Source organism: Mus musculus, chromosome 2 (genome assembly GCF_000001635.26).
Source record: "Mus musculus strain C57BL/6J chromosome 2, GRCm38.p6 C57BL/6J".
Classification (NCBI taxonomy): Eukaryota; Metazoa; Chordata; class Mammalia; order Rodentia; family Muridae; genus Mus; species Mus musculus.
In genome coordinates, this window is record NC_000068.7 from 127,024,839 (window position 1) to 127,049,882 (window position 25,044).

General features: G+C 40.8%; 1 protein-coding gene across 13 annotated transcripts in view; it reads left to right on the plus strand.

Annotated features, from left to right (window-relative positions):
- The window catches only part of Ap4e1 (adaptor-related protein complex AP-4, epsilon 1), a 61,136-nt gene that overhangs the window by 16,160 nt on the left and 19,932 nt on the right, over window positions 1–25,044 (plus strand). For 7 of the 13 annotated variants that reach the window (XR_001780227.1, XR_001780230.1, XR_374385.4 and 4 more), the window contains exons 5-14: window positions 3,307–3,455; window positions 8,692–8,851; window positions 10,206–10,372; window positions 12,948–13,021; window positions 18,583–18,705; window positions 18,809–18,918; window positions 21,310–21,449; window positions 22,008–22,120; window positions 22,205–22,323; window positions 24,422–24,724. Coding sequence is in view for 10 of the 13 variants with exons in the window: in XM_006498553.2 (XP_006498616.1) it covers window positions 3,307–3,455; window positions 8,692–8,851; window positions 10,206–10,372; window positions 12,948–13,021; window positions 18,583–18,705; window positions 18,809–18,918; window positions 21,310–21,449; window positions 22,008–22,120; window positions 22,205–22,323; window positions 24,422–24,724 (1,458 nt within the window). In the remaining 3 variants the exon portion in view is untranslated. Of the gene's footprint in view, window positions 1–3,306; window positions 3,456–8,691; window positions 8,852–10,205; window positions 10,373–12,855; window positions 13,022–18,582; window positions 18,706–18,808; window positions 18,919–21,309; window positions 21,450–22,007; window positions 22,121–22,204; window positions 22,324–24,421; window positions 24,725–25,044 lie in introns of those variants that run through there. The other 6 variants (XM_006498550.3, XM_030246497.1, NM_175550.3 and 3 more) reach the window with 3 other exon arrangements.

Sequence of the window (25,044 nt, forward strand, 5' to 3'; positions counted from 1 at the left end):
AAGTGTTGGTTTCCCCAGAGATAAGGTCATATTAGTGACCCCATCTCAAGGGACAGTTTCTTACCCATTATTCTCGCTTAAGATCTTGGCCTAGGCTACCAGGAACATGTAAATAAGAAAAGGAATAAGAGAAAACAAAGCAGATAGATTGCCATGAGAACTTCGGCTCAATAGTTTGCTCTGACCAGGAGTTCCAAAAACAGTTCCAGGAGACCTCCTTCTTTTGAAGTCTACCGCCTCAGTCTGTGGAATTTGTCACACAGATTCTCCTGGGGTTGGTGTGGCAACCCTACCCTTACTTATGACTTAGTGTTTGTTACTATCTTATTGCTGTGATAAAACATGACCAAGGCACCTTGTAAAGAAAGCATTTAACTGGGTTTATAGTTTCAGAGGATTACAGTCCATGATGACAGGGCAGGTGGCAGGAACAGCTGAGAGCTCACATCTTGACCCACTACCAGGAAGCAGAAAGTGCACTGGGAATGGTATGGGCTCTTGAAACCTCAAAGCACACTCCCAGTGACACTCCTCTTCCAGCAAGGCCACACCTTCTAATCCTTCCCCAACAGTTTCACCAAGTAGAAACTAACCATTCAAATATCTGAGCTTGTGGGGGCCATTCTGTGTGTGTATGGCTGTTTTTGTTTGGTTTTTTAAGATTTATTTATTGATTTTATGTGTATGAGTACACTGTGGCTGTCTTCAGACACACCAGAAGAGAACATCAGATCCCATTACAGATGGTTGTGAGCCACCATATGGTTGCTGGGAATTGAACTCAGGACCTCTGGAAGAGCAGTCAGTGCTCTTGACGGCTGAGCTATCTCTCCAGCCCGTGGGGGCCATTCTTACCCAAACCACCACAGAGCATTCAATACACCTTCTGCATATTTGGTGTTTGAGGTGTCAGCTGAAATTGGGAGGTTCTTTTGTGCTCTAATCCATTTGAGAATCCTAAAAGCCTCCTATACTTGGATGGGCAATCCTTTTCCTTAGAGTTGGGAAATTTTCTGCTATAATTGTATTGAATATATTTCTATGCCGTTGACATGGAATTCTCCTTTTAATGACCATAGTTTATAGAGTTTATCTTCTCATAGTATTCAATAGGTAATGAATGTTGTTTGAACTTATTGTTTTATATTTGTTGTAATAAGAATGTCCTAATTCCTCTACCCTGTCATTCTTCAGGCCTTCAGGCCCTGGTATTCTGCCCTCCCTTCCCCAGGCCCCATCCATCCGTTCAGTGAAGCTCACCGGGAAACTTATTTGACTTACTACATTTTGCATTTGCAGTGTTTCAGTTGAGTGTTTTTTCTGAATTCTGCTTTTGTACCTTGTGTTCTCTTGAGATTCAGTAAGAGTTTATGTTTGTCCTCTTCAAGCATTCTTTAGAATTCTTTGCTTGGTGTTTCATCTAATCCACCATATTTTCTTTTCTTTTTTTTTTTTAAAGATTCATTTATTTATTATATGTAAGTACACTGTAGCTGTCTTCAGACAATCCAGAAGAGGGAGTCAGATCTTGTTACGGATGGTCGTGAGCCACCATGTGGTTGCTGGGATTTGAACTCCGAACCTTCGGAAGAGCAGTCGGGTGCTCTTACCAACTGAGCCATCTCACCAGCCCTCCACCATATTTTCAGGACACTACTGTGGGCTTTGCAATTTTTTGGAGGAGTTCTGTTATTTTGGTTTCTCATGTTTCTGGAGTTTTGCAGTGTCAAAATGGTGATGGGATTTGTGTTCCTAAAACTCTCTATTTAAATTGAAATGTTCGCCATGTTCAAGAGAGACTAGGCTACATAGTAGGGCTGAAATATCATTTTTCCTCTGTGCGACAGTCAATTCTCAGCTCTTACCTTGGAGAAGTCCATGTGCAAAAAACAGTCATTACCTGTGTCTGCTTTTAAACCAGTGATAGGCCCAGCATGAGTACACAGTCGTTAAAAATCGCATAGAGTACTATGTAGACTACCATAGTAGTTGCTGTGACTGGATGGAAAAGAAAAGCAGTACGGTTATCGAGTAGTATTGGTTATAAACAGAAGTAAGGGAGGGAGAGATAAATGGAAGTGGGAAGCAGTAGAAACAAGATTAGAGTGGGCATGGACAGTGTTGACTAAATGTTGAAAGAGAAGACAAGGGTAAAAGAGGGCAGCCAAGCTTTTGAGAGTCTGAGACAGAGATAGCATAAAGCATGTGTCAGCCTTCATTCTTTAAGGAAGCCTAGGGAAAGGAAAGAAAGGACAGAGTGAGAGTAGAGGCAGACTTGGCCCGCCTGAATTGACCCTGGGTATTAAAGTGGAATGAATGTAGATGAAGAAAGCTGGTTGAGACAGAACCTGGATGCAATTCTCCTAGCTTGCTGATTCCAGTTTCAGCTCTTTCCATGTTCTTCTTGGGCTCCCAGATGCGTGTCACACCTATGGGCAGTATTTCAAGAGTCCATTTGGGACCACTGTGAGATGGCTGATAATCTGTGTTCTATTCCTGGAGCCCACATAGGGCAGAGGGAGAGAACGGACTCCACGAAGTTGTCCTCTGTCCTCTACACACAGCTGTGGCACACGTGTACTCCCCACAGGACACAACACACACACACAAGTCTAAAAAAGTCAAAAAAAGGTCCAGTTTTGATTGTTAACCATACTCCTAGGCTGTCTTTCCCAATGTCCAGGTCACCTCTTAAAACCTGTGTTTAAGTTTCTCTGTAGACTTGAGTTCTGATCATCTTTCTTTTTGGCTGAACACTGTTCAAGTATGATTCAAAGTTTAACTCTGTAGTGTAGAGGTATTTATTCTGTTGGCCAGATTTAGCATGTACTGTAACACTTGCTCTGAGTTCATCAGTAGTGTGGGTTTCCAGCACCTCTCCTCCCTCCACCACTGCCCCATATACCTTTTCTCTCCTGCCTCATCCCCTCTACCCTGCCCCTGCTCTAACATGCATGTTACTGAGAGTGTAGTTTGAATTTTCTGAGACTCTCTGTCCTCTAGTTCTGATCACTGTCATCCATTGGGTAGGGAGAGCTCCCAGAACCACCAGTCCTTCCAGGACAGAGTCTGGACCTTTCCTTGTTCTGTTTTTCAAAGTTTCTATTTTACTTTGCTGTTAAACTAGAGTGGGCTGTTGCCCACTTCTGAATGCTTTCTTTGGCCTGTAGCTCAAAGCAAATAAAACCAGTGGGGATATTTTGTAGGTTCACAGGCAAGTGTGAATGTATAAAGCTAGGGGAAATTATTAAGAAGCAGGATTGCTATCGTGTTAAGTTTGTCTTTTCTTGCTTTGACTCTGTGCAGACTGTCTTCTTTGCTTGCTTATGGCAGGACCTGCAGAGCACTAATCTGGTAGAAGTATGTATGGCACTTACTGTTGTCAGCCAGATTTTCCCTCGAGAAATGATTCCAGCCGTTCTTCCACTAATAGAAGATAAACTTCAACATTCTAAGTAAGTAAATTATTTTGACATAGATTAGATGTCCATACTATATATTTCAAAACAGATTCATTTGTCTATTTCATTTACTCTTTCATGATTCCATACGTCTGTGCAATGTACTTGATCATATCCACACCTGACTCCTTAGACTGTTCCCAACATAACCTCTTCACCTTCGTGTCTTTTTTCCTTCTGTCTTAATAACGACAACCCACTGAGTCCAGTTAGTGTTGCCCACGTATGCATGGGTGTTGACCCATCTACCAAACATGAGCAGTCAGAGAAAGATTACACGCTTTTGGGTCTTCCCTACTATTCGTACTGGGATATTAACTGACTTCATTTTGTGCAGGTTTTGTGTAGGTAACCGCAGCTGCAGTGAGTTCATAAGGCCATGACCATGTCATGTCCACAGACAGTCTCTCCTGGTACTCCTCCTCATCTTCTAGCTCTTACATGTTTTCCTCCCCTTTTCTAAGATGTCCTCTGAGCTTCGAGGGAAGGTGTTTGTAATATGGATGCCCCGTTTAGGGCTGAGCACTCACAGTTACTTTTCTCAGCTCTTGGACCAATTGTAAGTCTCTGCTAGTTCTGTATCCAGTTCTCTAAGGAAGGCAGGAGGGTGGTGTCTGTGATTGCTGGGCAGAAGTTGTTTACTTTGGTAACGTATCTCTTTCTTTAACTCTTTGTTATTCTGTGTCCTTTCCTGGGCACTTCCCTCTTGAGCTCAAGGACCCCTAGATGGCCAGGCAAAATGCTCGGAGTTCTTCGTGAGCCAAAGAGAAAAGAAAAGGAAGAAAAGAAGAATCTGGTGTGTGTGTGTGTGTGTGTGTGTGTGTGTATACACACATCTGTCCACAATGGTTAAAGCAGAGACTGGTCAAAGTGCTGAGAAAAGTAACACACATGCACACACACACACACACACACACACACACACACACACACACACACACCACACACACACACACACATACACACACACACACTGTCTGGACTGATCACCTATTTCATCAGTTTCACAAGTGCACATGAATAGTTATTTACATACACATATACCTATATATGTATGTATGCACATATATATAGACAGACAGACATATAGACATATAGACATTTGGTGGCTGGAGTAGAGCCCCAAAAGCCTCACTTTATTTTTTCTCTTCGGCAATTTACTATTTTAGACAAAAGTTCTTTATAAAATTACCTCACAGATAAATGTTACACCAAAGAGGAGTTACAGAAGGATGTCAGTAGTAAGTTCAAAGCAGTGTTTCATTCTGTAAGCTCAGTATAAGTTCAAAGCCACAGTTTCACATGGCCTTGCTTTATCATAGTACACACTTGTGGCTTCATCCTTGGATCTGACCTAGAATGAATGTTTTAACTTGATCACATATTTGTCCTAAGCTTCATTTTCTCCTTAGTGCAATTTATAAAACCCCACTGTATTTTTTATTATGCAGCCTATACGTACTATTCTATGAGGAATGGAAACATTCTATTCTTGATCTAACTTTATTACCTCTTTCCGGCAAAACAAAACCATGTCCTCAAACTTTCTTCTTAAAATTATTTGAATCAAATCAGGAATTCTATAATCAATTCATCTAGCATTAATTAATGAAAGTTCATCTTCCTGCTGATCTATAGGGAATTTGCACAATAGGGTAGTCTGATGCCCAGGAATCATTAGGTTATATAATCATGGCAGGAAAGGCATATCAGCAGCAAGAAGCAATTCTGGGATGAAGTCTGAGGACCTCGCATCCCAGAGTGCACCCATCACAGCCATGCATAGTGGTGGGCCTTCTCCAGAAAACTCACTTGCTTGCCATAGCCTTTCTTTTTTTTTTTTTTTCTTTCCATTTTTTATTAGGTATTTAGTTCATTTACATTTCCAATGCTATACCAAAAGTCTCCCATACCCACCCACCCCCACTCCCCTACCCGCCCACTCCCCCTTTTTGGCCCTGGCATTCCCCTGTTCTGGGGCATATAAAGTTTGTGTGTCCAATGGGCCTCTCTTTCCAGTGATGGCCGACTAGGCCATCCTTTGATACATATGCAGCTAGAGTCAAGAGCTCCGGGGTACTGGTTAGTTCATAATGTTGATCCACCTATAGGGTTGCAGATCCCTTTAGCTCCTTGGGTACTTTCTCTAGCTCCTCCATTGGGAGCCCTGTGATCCATCCATTAGCTGACTGTGGGCATCCACTTCTGTGTTTGCTAGGCCCCGGCATAGTCTCACAAGAGACAGCTACATCTGGGTCCTTTCGATAAAATCTTGCTAGTGTATGCAATGGTGTCAGCGTTTGGATGCTGATTATGGGGTGGATCCCTGGATAAGGCAGTCTCTACATGGTCCATAACATCTCAGCTCCAAACTTTGTCTCTGTAACTCCTTCCAAGGGTGTTTTGTTCCCAATTCTAAGGAGGGGTATGGTGTCTACACTTCAGTCTTCATTCTTCTTGAGTTTCATGTGTTTAGGAAATTGTATCTTATATCTTGGGCCATAGCCTTTCCTAGGTGGCTTCTGACAGGTATTTCTCTGGTCGAGAAAGCACTAATTTATGGTTAAAAACATAAATATTTAGAAGACAGCTTGGCAATGTGTCTATTTAGCAAAATAATAGTAGTAGGTTCTTGCATAGGGCCCATGAGCCCTAAACTTCGGACCAGGTTCCCAATACCAGGCATAAATTCCCTCCTGTGGAGCAGGCCTCACATCCAGTTAGAGAGTGGTTGGTCACCCCTATAATAGTCATGTCACTATTGCCCTGGCACATCTTGATTGACAGGTCTGTTGTGTTTCATAAAGGGTCTATCTCCAAGGAGGTGTGCCTGTCTTAAATATTTTTTATTCTTTTTATTATGTGTATCTGTGTGGGTGTGTGCACATCAGTGTAGGTGCTTATAGAAGTCAAAGGGTTAGATGTCCTGGAGCTGGAATCATAGGCAGTTAGAAACTGCCTGACATGGTGCTGGGAATCGAACTCGAGTCCTCAGGAAGAGGTGAAGAGCAGCATGTGCTCTTAACCACTGAGGCATCTCTCCAGCCACACACACACACACATCTACACAACGTGCATAATTAGAAAATTATTTTTATTAAAGAATTTAATAGGGGCTGGAGAGATGGCTCAGCGGTTAAGAGCACTGTCTGCTCTTCCGAAGGTCCTGAGTTCAGTTCCCAGCAACCACATGGTGGCTCACAACCATCTGTAACAAGAACTGACGCCCTCTTCTGGTGTGTCTGAAGACAGCTACAGTGTACTTACTTACATATAATAAATAAATCTTTAAAAAAAAAAAGAATTTAATGACTCAGCTTTAAAGTAGTAACAATAAGAACCACACCCGAGAGGAGAACCTCATAGTCCCTCAGTCCTTGCAGCTGGCACGTCATCACTCAGCGTAGTCCCTCTGGGCTCTGTCATAGGCAGGGTAAAGGTAGGACACAGTAGTGAATATATATATATATATATATATATATATATAGCCAGGGGTCTCTCGTGGCAGAAGGCCAAGTGCCTCAGCAGCTGTCAGCAAAGGAATCAACAGTGGTGACAGGGAAAATCAACTCTGTGGCAAGAGGGAAGCCAAGCCAGCAAAAGGCAGGCTGATTGTCCTTTGGCTGTACCCTTTTGATTGGGATCCCAGAAGGTGTAGCCCAGAGTTAGGTGGGTCCTTCCCAAGGCTCTCAGGACACTTCTTCAGATGCAGTTCCTTACTGTGGTAATTATGATGTGTGGCAAGTGAACTCAGACCCCAGCCCTCAGGTAAAAGCCAGCACAGAGTTCTATAACCAAAACGTGTGCTGCCTCCATCAGCAGGGTTTTATGTACTTACAGGAGCAATGGCAGTGACCTGGGTTGCTCTGGGAGCCTTTCGGACCTTCCTGACTAATAATTTACCTAATAACCAATGTTTTCTGGGAAAAGTGTTGCCCACTGCTGCAGGGTAACTCAGTTTAAGCCCTTCCTTTTAAACTATATATTTTAATTAGTTTACAAACTTGTAGGTTTCCATAGTCTAGAAAAGGGGCTTCCTTGAATAGTCTTGAGTAGGGAATTCCTGCCTAGGACCATAAATCTGGTCAGAAGCTCCTGTCTCAGTGCAGTGTCCATTAGATGCCCCTGGTGCTAGAGTTACAGGTGGTTGTGAGCCACCAACCTTGGGGGCTGGAATTTGAACTTGGGTCTTTTGCTTCTCTGGTATGTATGCTTCTCTAAGGTATTTCCCCTGCACTGAAACACAACAACAAAACATGAAATCAAAACCAACCAAAGAAATAAAAAGTAGGATGCATGATATCATCTTTTCATGGTTGCTGCATGTTGGTGAAACATAATCTGCTAGAGATGACATGTGAGACCGTCTTCTTCTCTAGCTCTTTCTTATCACAAGGCTTTAAAAACGAATCCCAGTAGGAAAAGTAGCATCTTTGTGCTTCCCCATCCCAGCAATACTTGGAAAACATTTACCTTTTATAGAGAACAGTTTTCATCCTAATAAAGAGACAAGAATGGAATCAAGGAATTAAAAAGTGTATTTATCTTATTTTAATTGATTACAAAAGTAATCTATGCATGTTACTTAAAGTTCTATAATTAGAGAAATTTATAACTGACAGGCAGTTAAGGTTTTTTTGGGCACAGTGCTCCACACCTGTATTTGCAGGATTTTGGAGTCTGAGGTAGGAAGATCATGAGTTGGAGGCCAGCTTGGGCTATATAGTGAGACCCTGTCTCATAAAACAACAGTACTTAAAAGGGACTGAGAGACGGCTCAGTTGCCAGTGTGCTTGGGGTGTGATTGTGAAGTTTGGAAGCGAGTTAGGACCCCTAGAACCTTCACGTGTCAGCCCCTGTAAAGCCAGTGCTGAGATGGTGAGGGAGGTCCCTGGGCTTTCTGCCCAGCCAGGCTAGTAAGTTGAACCAGTAAGCTCCAGATTAAGTATGTGACCCTGTCTCAGAAAAGAAGGTAGAGGGTGACAGAGGGAGATACTGACATCATCCTAGCCACCACACACACAAACACGCACCTGTTCATGGCCTCCACACACACAAATATGGATCTGTGCACAGCACCCTCCCCCACTACAGAAGACAGTTAAATTCATACTTAGCCAGAAATAGGATTTTTATCTTTTTTGTACTTTGTTGTAGTCGAATAAAATATTTAGTAATAGATACTTGATGGCCCAGGTTGCCTTGTTTAAACTTCATTTTTTATCCTTAGGGAGATTATACGAAGAAAAGCAGTTCTGGCATTATACAAATTTTACCTCATTGCCCCCAATCAAGTACAGCACATCCACACTAAATTTCGGAAAGCGCTTTGTGACAGAGATGTTGGGGTCATGGCTGCCTCTTTGCACATATACCTTAGGATGATTAAGGTAAGTTGGCAATTTCAGCATGTGCTCAGTAGTTACCATTGCAACAATATCCCTATGGAATTAGAAGAAAACTCAGGTATTTTAATAAAACGATTAATATTTTATACCATTAATAGGCTAGAGAGATGCCCCCGTGGGTGAGAATGCTTAGTTCACAAGCAGGAAGATCTGAGATCAAATCCCAGCATCCGTGTAGAAAGATGGGTGTTGCCATCCATGTATGCCTGCACCCTAGTGCTGAGGGAGGTGGAGACAAAGAGTTCTAGGTCTTCTTGCCTGACAGTCTTGTTCTAGGTTCAGCAAGAGACCCTGACTCAAGGAAATAAAGCGTGTGATAGAGCAGGGTCTAGAATCCTCCTCTGGACTCTGCATGTGCATAGGCCCACCCTCATGCACACATGTGTACATATGCCACACATATTTACCACACTCACATAAATATATTTTATGCTATTATTTACTTATAAATGTAACTTTTGTAAGTTGTTTATATGAGTTGTATGGAAGACAGATCAGGAGTTCAAATCCACAGCTGGTTAAGATTTAGAGGACATTGACTGTGGGGTGCCCAACCACAGTAGATACATCTACAACCCACATCCTATGTGTGCCTCAGACTCCGGGAACATCCTGAGGAGGGGTAGGAGGATTATAGGAGCCAGAGGACTAGGGCATCTGCTGTGAGACAGTGTCTTCTGTAGTGAGACAGGGAGCTGCACTCATGACAGCTCAACAATGTGGTCTCCTAGAACCCTGAACAGTGACACCAGGTAGCATGCCGTTATGGACAGGAGAAATCTCACAAGCCCCACCCCCACTCCCCACTCCCCTCATGAAGAGCTACAGGCAATTAATGGCTGCCAAGAGAGGGAGAATCGGTCTTCTCCAGGGATAAGCCTCTGGTAAGCTACCTGCTACCAGGTGGTCAGCTTAGGCATGCGTACATGTGAGCAACTCTAAATGGACTCAGCAGATTTTTATATGTATGTGTATGTTTGTGTGTGTGTGTGTGCATTTATGATAATAATTGAAAAGAAATCATGGATTTGGGAGGGAGGAGGAGAGGGACACAGGAGGAGATGGCAGGGTAATGGGGGGGATGGAAATGAGGGGAAATGTAGTACTTACATATAAAGTTTTAAAGTGCATATATGTGTGTGTGTGTGTGTGTGTGTGTGTGTGTGTGTGTACACACACACAGACACATGGATGGATAGATGGATGGATGGATATAAAAGAATAACTTGGCTACATAGCAAATTTGAGGTCAGCCCTGGGTTATATGAGACTTTATCTCAAAAATAAATAAGGAAAAAAAGACATTATTATTAACAGAATTTTTTTTTTAATGCAGGAAAATGCTTCTGGCTATAAAGACTTGACGGAGAGTTTTGTAACAATTTTAAAGCAGGTGGTGGGCGGGAAGCTCCCGGTAGAGTTCAGTTACCACAGCGTGCCAGCACCATGGTTACAGATTCAGCTCCTGAGAATACTGGGACTGCTGGGGAAAGACGATGAAAGGTAAACCTCCCAGGGCAGAGGGACAGTGACACACCTTGTCATAGCTTTGCTTGGTCGGTCACCCACAAGTTTCCAGCACTTACTGCCTTACTGGTAGTAAATAAGCTAATGTAAAACACAGTTTACTGTGCATTCCAAGCTTATCCATATTCTCCACTTGTAAAATGTACTTGCTTAGTCATTGGAAGAAAGCATAAGCCAGAAATAAACACTTCCCCTTGTGTGGGTCACAAGCTGTCTGCTGTAGCTGTTGAGCTCTGTTGTTAGAGTTTGAAAACAACCACAGAGAGCACGTAGTTTAACGAAGATCGCTGTGAATAAGCATTAAAGCTTGAGTTTCAGATATCTGCACTTTTCACTAGATAATACTATTTCCTTAACATATAGCCTGTTATACCATGGAGTTTTGATGCAAGGTTATTGGAATTCTGCCTGAAAATTAGTAATTTTATGTTACTGTATTATACCTTCCTGGTCTATAAAAGGTCTTTATGTCATCACGTGTTGTCAGGAAATAACTTCAAGGATGCTTAGTAAGTTTATTTACTAATTTTGTTGTTGTTTGTTGGTGGATAAGCTTAGAGAATAGAGAATCCAAAGATACAAAGATGAGGAAGCGACTTTACCCTCACCCAGCTCGGTCAAATGGTAAATAAAGCACCTGAGCAGACAGGTAGCGTCAGACTCCTAGAGTACAGACGGGTGGAATGTTTTCTCCTTTGCTGAGCTAACCATGGCAGTCTGTGTCAGTAAGTCTTTCTTCTGTGTTCATGATTGACGGTACTGGAGAGAATGCTTAAAGGGTAAGAGCCCTTGCTGCTCTTGCAGAAGACCCAGGCTTGGTTCTCAGCACCCTTGTGGCAGCTCACAGCTATCTGTAACTCCAAATCCCTCTTCTTGCCTCCATAGGCACCAGGAATAATACATGTGGTATACAGACGCACAAGAAAAGAAAGCATCTATACACATAAACTTAAAATGATTTTAGAAGTATTTTAAATATTTATAATTCACACAACACTACTAAGAGCTTAATGTGGCAAAGTAAAAATGTTTACTTCTTAACATGATTATAAAGTAATTGAAAATATCTTAGGAAAGTGTTTTATATCTATTATTTAAATATTCTCTTGTGTTTTCTAGCACTGTGCATCTTACGTTATAAATATTTAGCTCAACCATGTCCATAAATGGTTCCATATTTCATGAGATTTCTTCCTGTTTGTAAAGTTGAAAAACCACACTATAATCTAGGTGTGGTAATGTTGAATTTTGTAGAAGGATTGGTTGTGTTTGCTGTAGTAGAAGACATAATAAAATGACAAATTTAGTTATCCTGTATTATCATTATGTATTTATACTTCTGTCTAGAGAAAATCAAAGTACACCTACTTCAAACTGACTTTTTCTTTTAAAAAAAAATTGATTTTCTCGAGACAGGGTTTCTCTCTGTATCCCCAGCTGTTCTGGAACTTGAACTGTAGGCCAAGCTGGCCCTGAACTCACATCTACTTCTTGAGTGTTGGGGTTAAAAGCGTGCACCATCACCACAGGGCTTTGATTTTTAGTTTTAAAAAATATCTGTGTCAGCCCAATCAACTGTCACTATAATCAGGGACCATAAAACATGAGTGGTTTGTTTATTTTTTAATATAAATGAAAATTAAATTTTTCTTTCTTTTTTTTAAAGATTTATTTATATTATATAAGTATGCTGTAGCTGTCTTCAGACACACCAGAAGAGGGCATCAGATCCCATTACAGATGGTTGTGAGCCACCATGTGGTTGCTGGGATTTGAACTCAGGACCTCTGGAAGAATAGTCAGTGCTCTTAACCACTGAGCCATCCTCTCCAGCCCCCTAAATTTTTCTTAGTAAAGAACTTATTTGCTCTTCAGGAAAAGACTAGAATTGGAATATTTTTATAACAAGCTAGTTGATAAATTAATATTCTATCTGAAATCTAGATATGTGAAATATTAATTTTGTAACTTAAAACAGAAATACTGCCAGGTGTGGTGGCACACCACGCCTTTAATCCCAGCACTTGGGAGGCAGAGGCAGGCGGATTTGAGGCAGGCGGATTTCTGAGTTCACTACACAGAGAAACCCTGTCTCGAAAAACCAAATAATAAAAACAAAAACAAAAACAAAAAACCAGAAATACTTTGTTGCAAATAAAATTATACGAGGGCACGGGCAATAAATAACAATCTGGTTTGTACACCAGGGCCAGGCAGGGCAGTGCTAAGTGACCTTGGTTTGTACACCAGGGCCAGACTGGGCAGTGCTAAGTGACCTTGGTTTGTACACCAGGGCCAGGCCGGGCAGTGCTAAGTGACCTTGGTGTCTTCTCACTGGCTGAGTAGTCCCTTTGGTAAAGTAGGAAGTTTATCTCATGAAAAGACCAAATGAGTTCTTTTGATGTGAAAATTTATATAACTTTACTGTAAAATGAATTTTTTTCACTTGTCTTCTGTAGATCCTCAGTTTTAAAGAGAGAGAAGTTTGAAAAACTGTTTTGTTGGGTTAGAATACTGTAATTCTCCCGCAAATAAAATATCTCTTAAACAGGACAAGTGAATTAATGTATGATGTTCTTGATGAATCCTTACGAAGAGCCGAGTTAAATCACAATGTCACTTACGGTAGGTAAAATATGACCATGTTTTCTTAATGACGAATGGTGCTTTTTAGTGTTGAAGCTAAGTATGTGTTAAAGTACCATAAATTCCAAAGAAATTTTTGTGCATTAATTTTAGATGGAGCTTTGGGTTAATGTAAGCACTGAAAATAGCAGTAATTTGAAATTGTGACTTTGTGTGCATGAGTATAGATATGCAAGTCTGTGTGTAGGTACACATGCATGTGTATGTACATTCTGCTCTGAGACAGGTCTTTCGCTGGGCCTGGGGCCTTGCTGATTAGATGCGGTTGGCTGACCACTGGGTGCTAGATATCCTTCCGCCTTTGCCCCGCTCACGAACTACGAGCATGTGCCACTGTGTCTGGCTTTTCCTGTGGGTTTTAGGGAACTAAGGGGGGTCTTCATGTTTGTTCCTCATGCTTGTTTGACAAGTAGTTTACCAATTGAGCTATCTTTCTAGTTATGGAACTGTGACATTTTCTAAATATGTACTTAGATTCCTTATTATAATTGTCTTTGTTGAAAACACCCACCAACACATCTAATTTTAGGAATAACTCATTAAGTCTGTGACATATTTTGTAAAAATATTTGAAGTTCTTAAACCAGTTAACCAGTTGCCAAGTATTTATTAAATTTTTTTGATCTGTTAGAGATAAGGTGAAAGTAAAATCTAGTCTAAAGAGCTCTGAATTTTGCTTGAGCATAATATAACTTAAAATATCAAAGTTAAAACTAGTGTCATAGGCTGGCGAGATGGCTCAGCGGGTAAGAGCACTGACTGCTCTTCCAGAGGTCCTGAGTTCAAATCCCAGCAACCGCATGGTGGCTCACAACCATCCGTAATGAGATCTGACGCCCTCTTCTGGAGTGTCTGAAGACAGCTACAGTGTACTTATGTATAATAATAAATAAATCTTTGGGCCGGAGCAAGCAGGGACTGAGCGAGTGGAGTTGACCAGAGCGAGCAGAGGAGGTCCTAAAAATTCAATTCCCAACAAGCACATGAAGGCTCACACCCATCTTTACAGCTACAGTGGCCTCACATACATAAAATAAATAAATAAATCTTAAAAAGAAAGGAAGGAAGGAAGGAAGGAAGGAAGGAAGAAAACCAGTGTCATGAATGTTGGAATGCTGCAATTTTTAATTTAGTAATTTATACTTGGTATTTGGATTAGGGTTTGGATTGTTACTGAAGAGTAAACAGAGTATAAAGCTTTATTATTGTTAAAGTGTTTGTTTGTATGCATGATTATATGTGTAGCTTTACATGTAGAATTGGAGCACAACTTTGTAGTGTGGTTCTCTACATCTACATGTCAGTAGATTGGTTCCAGTACTCAAACTCAGGTTGCCAGGATTTTGTGGCAGGTGCCTTTACCCACTGCCATCTCTGTGGTCCTGGTGCGTTTTTAAGCTTAGGAACCTGAGAAGCCCTTTTAACCCCTGCAGAGAAGGAAAGGGATAGGAGAGTATAATGGCTGTTCTTTCAGTTGTGAGTGTGTATTCAGACTTTTGTAGTGTTGGAGAGCTCTAGGTGGGAAAATAAAATTTAAAAGTTGCTAGAGTACCTGTCTAGCATGCATGAAATTCTGGGTGTAAGGTGAAGGCCACTGCTGTTGTAAGACCATGTAAGACCCCTGATGCTGGGCCTCCGCTCAAGTCCCAGGATGAGCTGGCCAACACCCCAACATCTCGAGAGAAAACCACACCTGATGCAAACTGCAAGAGGTTTTATTATCAGCTAGCTGAGGACGAAGTCCCTCCACCATGCAGGGCAGGGGAGTTCGACCCTAAGCGGTGACAGTAGGGGCCTTTTAACAGCTAGCTGAGTGCAGTTAAAGATCTAAGTGGTAGACCAGTTGGTCCCTGCAAAGTTAAGCTTAGTTTGCTTTAGGGGGCCTTTCTAAGTAAACAGTTTTCTTCCACAGTATTCATGCAGTGAAAGTAAAGTTTTTTATAGAGATGAAAAATTTTATTTTTAACTTGTGAATAGAAAAAAATGTGTTATGTAAATCTCATTTCTTTTTGCTTATAAATGGACATTCTTTTACCCCCTAATTTAAAATTAAAAATATTCTGTTCTTGACGGGGGGTGGGGGGGGGAAGCTAGCTGAGGAGTTGGGAGGAGTTGGGAGGAGTTGGGGAGAGTTGGGAAGAGTTCTTCTCTTCCGGGTGTCCTTGGTGAAATTTAGGCAGGAGTGGGGAGTGAGTTCTTTCTGAATTTTTATCTCCATGTCCTCGGCACAGGAAGGCAGGCATCTCTGGTTGTACAGTATAGAAACAAAAAGGCTTTTTGCTGGCTATAGAGAACAAAGAGCTTCTTTCTAGCTGTATTTTTAGAGATCAGGGAAAACAAGCTTGGGGAACATCCAGGGAGAAACGCTCTAAGTCGAGGTCCCACTCTGTAATCCCAGCATGTGGACAGTGGGGCATGGGAGTTGACAAGAGAACCCTTGAGGTTCAAGGTAATCCTTCACTACATAGTGAGTTCAAGGTCAGCCTGGAGTATATAAGACCCTGTGTCAGCACCCATCCCCTCCCCCCAAAGAAAAGAAAAGAAAAAAATCTATCAAATTAATTTCCAACTTAATTATGCTTAAGTACAGATGTTAAAGTATTAATATTTTCTTTTTTCTTTCTTTCTTTTTTTTGGTTGGTTTTTTGTTTGTTTGTTTGTTTTTTTTTTTTCAAGACAGGGTTTCTCTGTGTAGCCCTGGCTGTCCTGGAACTCACTCTGTAGACCAGGCTGGCCTCGAACTCAAAAATCCACCTGCCTCTGCCTCCCGAGTGCTGGGATTAAAGGCGTGCGCTACCATGCCGGGCAAGTTTTCTTTTTAAATAGTGACCATAATATTAAATATTTTAGATTTTTCAAATCACATAGATTTTTTTCCTCCCTCCCTCCCTTCCTTCCTTCCTTCCTTCCTCCTGAAACAGAATCTCACAGAGCCTATGCTTGCCTCAGATCCCTACATAGCTGAAGATGTCCTTGAACTCTTGATGCTCCTGGTTCCCTTTTCAATGCTGGGATTATAAGCATGCATTACCATGGTTTTCACATAGGTTCTATTGCATAGTCTCCTTTAAAAAAAAACCAAAACTTAGCTTCTTCCTGTTGTGTACGTGTGTATACCCATAAAAAATGCTTACATTCCATATCTTGCCTTCAGAAGTCAGAGGACAGCTTAGTAGAGTTTGTTCTTCTCTCCCACTGTGTGGGCCCTGGGAACCAAATTCAGGTCACTAAGCTTGTATGGCAAGTGGTTTACCCACTGAGCCATCTTTTCTTCTTCCTCTCCTTTTTTGTTCTAAACCTTTGTAAAATATAAAAATCATTTTTAGTTCATAGGCTTACAAAAGTAGTCTGGGTATGGGTTGTGGTGGTTCCCCATCTAAGTGCATCATCTGTATATACAATCAGTGTCTTTAGGTTCTCTTACTGTGTAGTATTTAATGTTACAAATCAGCTCCCTTCTTGAATAGCAATTCAGATTCTGATTTATTTTACTCAGTTATGGAAGATGTTATATGAAATCTTTTCCTTCAGAATATCTGTGCATTAATTGATGTTGGCATCCAGTGTGAAATTCTGCTGGTTGGGTGTTGACCGTCTTACAAGCTTGCAAATGGAAATGTTTGGTTGCTGCAGTCTGAGCGATGGGGATGAAGTGATTCTGTTGGCACTCAGTGCACTTCACTTGTAGCTGTTTTACATCTGCTGATTCTGTGCCAGACAGTGTTTCACATTTTCCTTTTTCTTTTCTCCATGTATTTTTGGTTTGTATTAGAGCCTTACTGTATCTTCCTGGTTGGCCTGAGCTCCCTGTGTAGTTCACTCATGCTGGGATGCTGGTATTACAGGCATGCTCCACCACCACATTTCGGCTTTATATCTCCCTTCAGATGCCGTTATTGCAAGGAACTTATATATACTACTTAGTGGTGTCTTAATAGTTGTCCTGCGTTCGTGTGTGCTGTATATTCGTGCATGTGCACTGTGTGTGTTCTTTCTTGTGTGCAGATGTGGAGGTCAGAGGTTGACTTCATATCATCTTGTCACTTTTTTTTTAAATTAATTTATTTATTATATGTGTGTACATTGTAACTATCTTCAGACACTCCAGAATAGGGCATCAGATTTTTGTTACGGATGGTTGTGAGCCACCATGTGGTTGCTGGGATTTGAACTCAGGACCTTTGGAAGAGCAGTCGGTGCTCTTAACCACTGAGCCATCTCACCAGCCCCTCATCTTGTCACTCTTTACCTTATTTTTATTTATTTGTATTAGCTTGTTTGTTTACTCTTATTTTTATGTTAATTGGTGTTTTCTTTCATATATCTGCAGGGAGAGTGTAAGATCTCTTGGAGTTGGAGTTACAGACAGTTGTGAGCTGCCATGTGGGTGTTGGGAACTGAACCTGAGACCTTAGGAACAATAGGCAGTGCTCTTAACCCTCCAAGCCATCTCTCCAGCCCCCACCTTATATATATTTTAAAAATATATATATGTGTGTAGGGGGGTGCTGTGCATGTGAGTGCAGGTCTTCTCAGAGGCCAGCATCAAGCATCATACTCCGCTGGAGCTCGGACCCACCCATTGTGGGTGCTGGGAACTGAACTCTGGCCCTTGGCAGGAGTAGCAAGCATTCTTAACCTCCAAGCCATCTTCCCAGCCCTCTTCTTTATCTTCATTTTTTGAAACCAGGTCTCTTCACTGAACCTGGAACTCACATTTCGGTTAGAGTGGCTGCTCAGTGAGCCTCCCTCCTCTTGTCTCCATCTCTTTACTGGAATTACAGATCTTCATGACCATGTTCAGCCTTTCTGTGGGCATCGGGGCTTGAACCCAACAAGCCTTTTGTCACTGAGTCACAGCTCAGCCTCAGTGATCCTTCTTACATGGCAACCACGTCAGCTCATGGTTTTTAAGTGAATTGGAGGGATTTGTATCCTCTTTAACCATTGCAGTTACTGTTTGATTTTATCAGAAATTTAAATTTAAACATTTTCAAGACATGCAATAGCCTGCTCTTTATATTAAAGATTATATTTAAAGAAGAGGCCAGAAGATTCTTAAGTAGTGACCTTTGAAATAAGTGGCTGTGCACACTAGAGTGATTGCTGTGTAAGTGGTTGGACATATATCATTTTAAAGTATTCAGGGAATGTTGGGAAGACCTGTTTATGCAGAAGTAATGATGTTTAATGTATACATTTGATTATGGACTTCTTAGGGCAGGGTTTATCTGTTTTATTCACTGTTGTTCCTTAGTGCCAACACAATTTCTGGCACACAAAGGTGGTCAGTACATACTTGTATGAATGAATACATAATTCTGTTTTTGCTGGTGATAAAATTTTCTTTAGGTTATACTTTGTTAACCCAAATAACTATATAAGCATGAAAATAAGGATTTTTTTCTTTATAAGTTTTTTTTATAAATAAGATTTTAGACTAAAACATATCTCCAGTTAATTTTATTGCAAATTCTACACAAACTTGTTCTTCTATTGTACTTAACTATATCTGTCATTTTTGTATTTTCTTTCTTTAGCTATTCTGTTTGAATGTGTACACACAATCTATTCTATTTATCCTAAGTCAGAATTACTTGAGAAGGCTGCCAAGTGCATTGGAAAATTTGTTCTGTCACCTAAAATAAACCTCAAATATTTAGGTAAGGTAATTGGTTCTTATGATGAAAACTGGAGAGAGAGCTTTTGAAATGTGTTGGGTACGTATTTCAGGTCGTTGAACTATAATGTGATCTTTATTTCTAGGACTGAAGGCTCTTACCTATGTTATCCAGCAGGATCCTTCTCTGGCTCTTCAACACCAGATAACCATAATTGAATGCCTAGACCACCCTGATCCCATTATTAAAAGAGAGGTAAATTAGGGCTGAAGAGAGATGACTCAGCAGTTAAGAGTGCTTGCTGCCCTTCTAGAGGACCCGAGCTCAGTTTCCAATACCCACCAACTGCAGGGGAGTCCAACGCCCTGCCTTCTCCTGGCCTCCAGCCACCTGCACACATGTGGCATATATTCACACAGACACAGATACAGACCCACATAAATAAAGATCAAATCTCTTTTTTAAAAGAAGAGAGGTAAAATATTTTAAATAGTGTATTTAAAGTGGTAAGTTTTTAAAACTTTTTTTGATATTCTTAAGAGAGTCAAATGATAGCCAGTGGATGTGTATGTATGCAAGTATATTTTAACATTTGCATCTATTTAATTCTTACTACTTTTAAAATGTCATTTTTATTCTTTGACTGTCTGGTATATATGATGAATATTAGTCATTTTAGCCTCCTGTTACCCTCTCTTATTCCCATTTCTCCTTCTCACCATGACTGTGTGTGAGTTTAATTAGATAGAATTGCTTGCATGAACATGGGTGGCTACTCACTGAAGAAAGCTGGTGCCCCTTCTACAGCTTCGGTAAACTGTCAGGTAGTCCCTCATGGAAGGTTGTTTGTTTTCTGAAAAAGTGCTGCTCACCTGGGTTTTTTGTTTTTATAAGACAGGGTCTTGCACAGGCTAGACTCAAACTTGTGATGCCCCTGCCTCTGCCACCAAATGCCAGGATTATAGGTGTGACAGCATAGCCAGCTCACAGGAACGTTCTTAACTTATGAACTGGGAAGTTTAGGTCCAGTTATGTATATGAAGTCATTGATTTATCTATTTTATTAGTGTATATACTATAATGGGAACTACTTTCTAGTCCTGGGTCCTCGTATTAGTATAAAATAAAACACACCCCAGTTATGTATAATACATAATTTATGTTGGCTAGTAAATGAACTCACTGTTAAATAGGAAAACTGATAGAATTCTGTAGAACTATAAGATAATTTATCTTCCTGGAAGAGAAGTTGTGCTCATGTGCCTAATACTGTTCTGGCGTCTTCTTTTATTAAATTGATCCAGTGTCCACCTGGGTATCTGCATAAAGAGTTTGTTCATTCTTTTGTAGAGAAATCACTGTATCTTCATTTTAATTGGTGTATGGGGCCTGTTAAAGAAATGGGAGAAGTTTATTTCAAATTTAAAACAATGAGGATTTGTTTTGTTTTGCTTTGTTTGAGACAGGGTTTCTTTGTGTAACATCCCTGGCTGTCCTAAAACTTGCTTTGTAAACCAGGCTGGCCTCAAACTCACAGAGGCCTGCCTCTGCCTTCTGAGTGCTGGGATTCCAAGCATGGGCCACCATACCCAGCTATTATAATGAGGAGTCTGAAGAGAGAACATAGAGCTGAGTGATGCTCAGTTAAGAGCATCTGCTGCTCTGACAGAGGACCCAGGTTTGGTTCCCAGTACTCACATGGCAGTTCATATTTCTAACTCCAGTCTCAGGGCACCCAGTACCCTTTTGTGGCTTTGGCACCAGATGCACAGACATACATGCAGGAAAAACACATATATGTAAAACAAAAATAAGCCCTACTTCTTTAAAAAGGGATATTAAAATGCCTTATAACTTCCAATAAGGTAAAAATGGAGCTTGACTGAACACTGTATTATGCCTAACATTGTTTTTAAAAGATGATGAATTTTGAATTTTAAACATAAATGATTTGCATATGTACATTTACATATACACATGTATTTAATATTTTAAAACAGCTTAAAATTACAAAGACTCCAAGGATAGTAAAAAAATAATTATATAGCTTATTTGTTTTATCAGATATACATACAGCATGCATTTTTGTGTTACAGAGTTAGCTGAACACAGTTCAACACATAGTTTCCTTATCATTATTAACTTCTTATGTCATTTATTTCTTTTTCTTTTCAACTTTAGATTTCTTTTTAATAAAACACACATGCCACAGCACTAATATGTGGCCCACACATAGTCTCCTCCCATGCCCGCTGGTCACAGTGTAGATGCTAAGGGCATCTCTATTATATGTGTCCCTCTCCTCTCAGCTGTAGAAACAAAGCTGTCTTTCACCAGCCTCGGGTCGGGGTCCCTCCCCAGTTTCCTCTTTTCCCCTGTATATCACTTACATCTTGCAAGTCCCCTCTCCCTCCCAGACTTTTTCCTTCTTTTATTTTTTGGCATTGGAGAATAGGACCTAGCACCTCTCATCTTCTAGGCAAGCAAAGGCTCTGCCCCTGAGCATTTCCCATCACCTGCGTCCTTGCAGAGCGTCCTGAAAGTCCATACAAAAGCAGAACACTTAGCTTCTTGTAAATGCATTTACTGTGTTTATTGGTGTTCGCACATCGGGTTTTATAATACTGTTTTTATTTCTCTTAATAGACTCTGGAACTTCTTTACAGAATTACAAATGCACAGAATGTAGTGGTTATTGTACAGAAAATGCTTGAATACTTACATCAGAGCAAAGAAGAGCATATCATCATCAGTTTAGTTGGCAGAATTGCTGAGCTGGCTGAGAAATATCCTTTGCTTCCGCTGTGACTTCACCGACTTGAAAATGGTGGTATAGATGCAGCCACTTGAGTTCAGGGACCAAGCAATTAAGTAGTTTTTAATTCCTGATTCTTACGTCTCTTGGGGGTTGGCTTTTTTTTTTTTTTTTAAGATGTCTCTTGGAACTTGGGTCTTGGTTCAGTGGACTCTGCCATCGGCAGTGCTGTGGCTTTGACCTCTTAGGATGGTCAGCTTTATAACTGATGACAACGGTATTAGAAAGAGGTTAAAAACTCACTCAAGTGGACACACCACAGCTTTTGTCACCCTGAAAGGAATCTTCCATTATTTGTTCATTTCTTCACATTATTCATGTTTGTTTATTGACTATTTGCTATGTGTAAGCCTAGTGCTTGATAAGGTCATGTAAGCTAAGTTTTTTCACTTATTGAGCACACAGTTCATGTAAGACTGGGATGTAGAGCATCCTTGACAGTTAGAGCCAAGCTGCCGTGGATTGTGTTGTAGAGAGGATGATTTCAGTGCATGGCATGAGGAAGTGACTTGTTCTTAACTCTGGACACATATGCTCCTGACAACGTGTGGTTTATTCAGACAATGAATGCTGTGTTTTCAGTGGGAGGAGATGTAATGCATCCAGATATTCTCAGCAACTTCCTGAGACTGCTAGCAGAAGGTTGGTAAAGAAATTACAATTATTTTTTATCACAGTCATTGGCAAATGAGTGGAAACTAAACTGGTGTTGCAATTTCTTTATAGGTTTTGATGATGAAACAGAAGATCAACAATTAAGACTCTACGCAGTTCAGTCTTATCTTACTTTACTAGATATGGAAAATACTTTCTATCCACAGAGATTTCTTCAAGTTATGAGTTGGGTGAGCAAAATGTATTGCATACAGATTATTATAACAATGTATTTCCTCTGGAAATCATTCGGCTCTTCTCGTCAGTTTTCTTCCCCAATGTTTATTTACTTTTATCCTGTAACTGCTGACTTATCTTTTCTTTGTACTGTCTCACTGGTCTGGTCTTTAGTAAAGTAGGGTTTTTGTTGTTGTTGTTTGTTATGGGTTTTTTTTTTTTTTTCTAGACAGTCTTGTGAATCCCAGACTAGCCTCAAACTTGCTGTGTAGCCATGGGAAGCCTTGAACTTCCAACTCTTTGGCCTCCACCTCCTAGAGTTAAGAATAGGGTTACTTCCTGTTCCTAGGTGGGCATGCACCACTATGCTTAGTTTTAGGCTTGTTGGGCATCAAACCCAGGCCTTCATGTATTCTAGGCAAATACTGAGCTGCATTCCCATACCCTCTGTGTATATTTTTACACATAACACCAGTGGCATTTGAGTGTACTTAATGGGAATAATAGGAAGAAATAATTGATCTCACAAACAGAAATCCATTGACAATTTCTGGGACTGGAGAGATAGCTCAGCGGTTAAGAGCAACACTGACTGCATTCTGAAGGTCCTAAGTTCAAATCCCAGCAACCACATGGTGGCTCATGACTATCTGTAATGGGATCTGATGCACTCTTCTGGAGTGTCTGAAGACAGCTACAGTGTACTTACATATAATAAATAAATGAATCTTTAAAAAAATTAATTTCTGAGATAGAACTCAGGTTATCTGCTCTTCTGTAACTTTCCATCTTTTATTTATTAAAACTTCCTTTAACATTACTGTTTTGTTATTGTTTGTTTTGAGAGCAACAGGCTCTTACTTTATAGCCTAGGCTGGCCTTGAACTCATGACTCCTGTGCTTCAGCCCTTCAAGTAGTAAGACTGACTACAGACCAGCACTGTTATATCCAGAATTTTTTTTGTTTTTAAATTGATGTCTCACTATGTTCTTTAGATTCTCTTCTTTTTGGCTTTTAAAGATATGTTTTCACTGTAGCCCAGGCAAGCCTGACACTCACTGTATATAGCTCTAGTGAGCCTGAAACTCATGGCAGCTGCTGTCTCAGCCTCGCAGGTGCTAGGATTATAGGCACGAGCCAGGGTTCCCTTCTCCTCATCCTACTTCTTGTTGAGCAGGGTTTCTCTGTGTAGCCCTGGCTGGCCTGGAACTCGCTCTGTAGGCCAGGCTGACCTCGAACTCACAGAGATCCACCTGCCTCTGCCTCCTGAGTTCTGGGTTGTTTTGTTTTGTTTTTGTTGTTACTATTATTGTGCTAACGACAAGAAGATATGCAGTAAATGCCATTTAGGAAAGATCTTATATTCCTTGAATGTTAACTTTAACATTTATAAAATGATTGTTAGGCCAGTCAAATGATATGTCCCTTGAGTAAGTTAGATGTGGGAAAAAAAAGGCTATGTACCGTGATCAGCCCTCGTGATGTCAGCCTGTGGACTGTCTTCATCTGTGTCAGCTGAGGCTTGTCCAGATGTGTACTCTGGTTCCTCTCCACAGTCATACGAAATTATACTTCTTGAGGAGAGAAATTAGAAATCTGTTTTATGAGAGACCACTGGGTGGTGGTGGTGGACACACACGCCTTTAATCCCAGCACTTGGGAGACAGAGGCAGGTGGATCTCAGAGTTCGAGGTCAGTCTGGTCTACAGAGGGAGTTGTAGGACAGCCAGGGTTACACAGAGAAACCCTGTTTCAAGGAAGGAAAGAAGGCAGGCAGGCAGGCAGGCAGACAGGCTAGAAATCTTCATTTTGTAAAATCTTACTAACATTGGAGATCCACCTGTTTACATTTTTACTGGAAAATAAACCAGCGTCTATCTGGAAACTCGGAAGAATGATAGCATATAAACTTATTTTACTTTATATATTGTTACTGATGAGTTCCAGTTCTTTTGCATTGAGGGTACAGTCTTGGTATGATTTATGTTTCCTTAATAATATTCATCATAAAATATGTATAACACAGATAAAAGTTCATTCTAGCTGTAAGTCTGAATTGGCATACTGTCTGACTTGGTATTTACATATATACTAATTTTGTTTTACTCTAGGTGTTAGGAGAGTACTCCTACCTCTTAGATAAAGAAAGTCCAGAGGAGGTTATAACCAGGCTCTACAAGTTACTTATGAGTGACTCCATTTCTTCAGAAACGAAAGCATGGTTGTTTGCTGCGGTAACCAAGTTGACACCTCAAGCTCATTCTTCTCCCTTAGTTGAGAAATTAATCCAAGAATTCACTGTATCCTTGAATACTTGTCTGAGACAGCATGCATTTGAATTGAAACATCTGCATGAAAATACAGAGCTTATGAAGAGCCTGCTTCAGGGTGCTCAGAATTGTGAAGACATAGTGGTAAGAATCCTGTGCTGCCTGTTGTCAGAATCCTGTTGCCTAAACAGCAGTCTTTGCATATGTGATATATAAGGAATATATGTCAAAATACAGTTTCTGTTGCCTGTATGATGAACTTTGTAGTTTTGCTCATGTTGGTAGGGAAAGAGTCGGAGCGGTTCTATGTAATACTGGTTCTAAGTAGGAGCAGGTGAGTGTCTCTTCCTGAGAACTGCAGTGTGGATGTTTCAGCCGGTGACGGTCTTAAGATGCGGGAAAGGCTGGGGAAAGCTATGTGGGGTGGGGATGGTGTCCTTTGAGTGTAACAGGCTCTCTAGCCT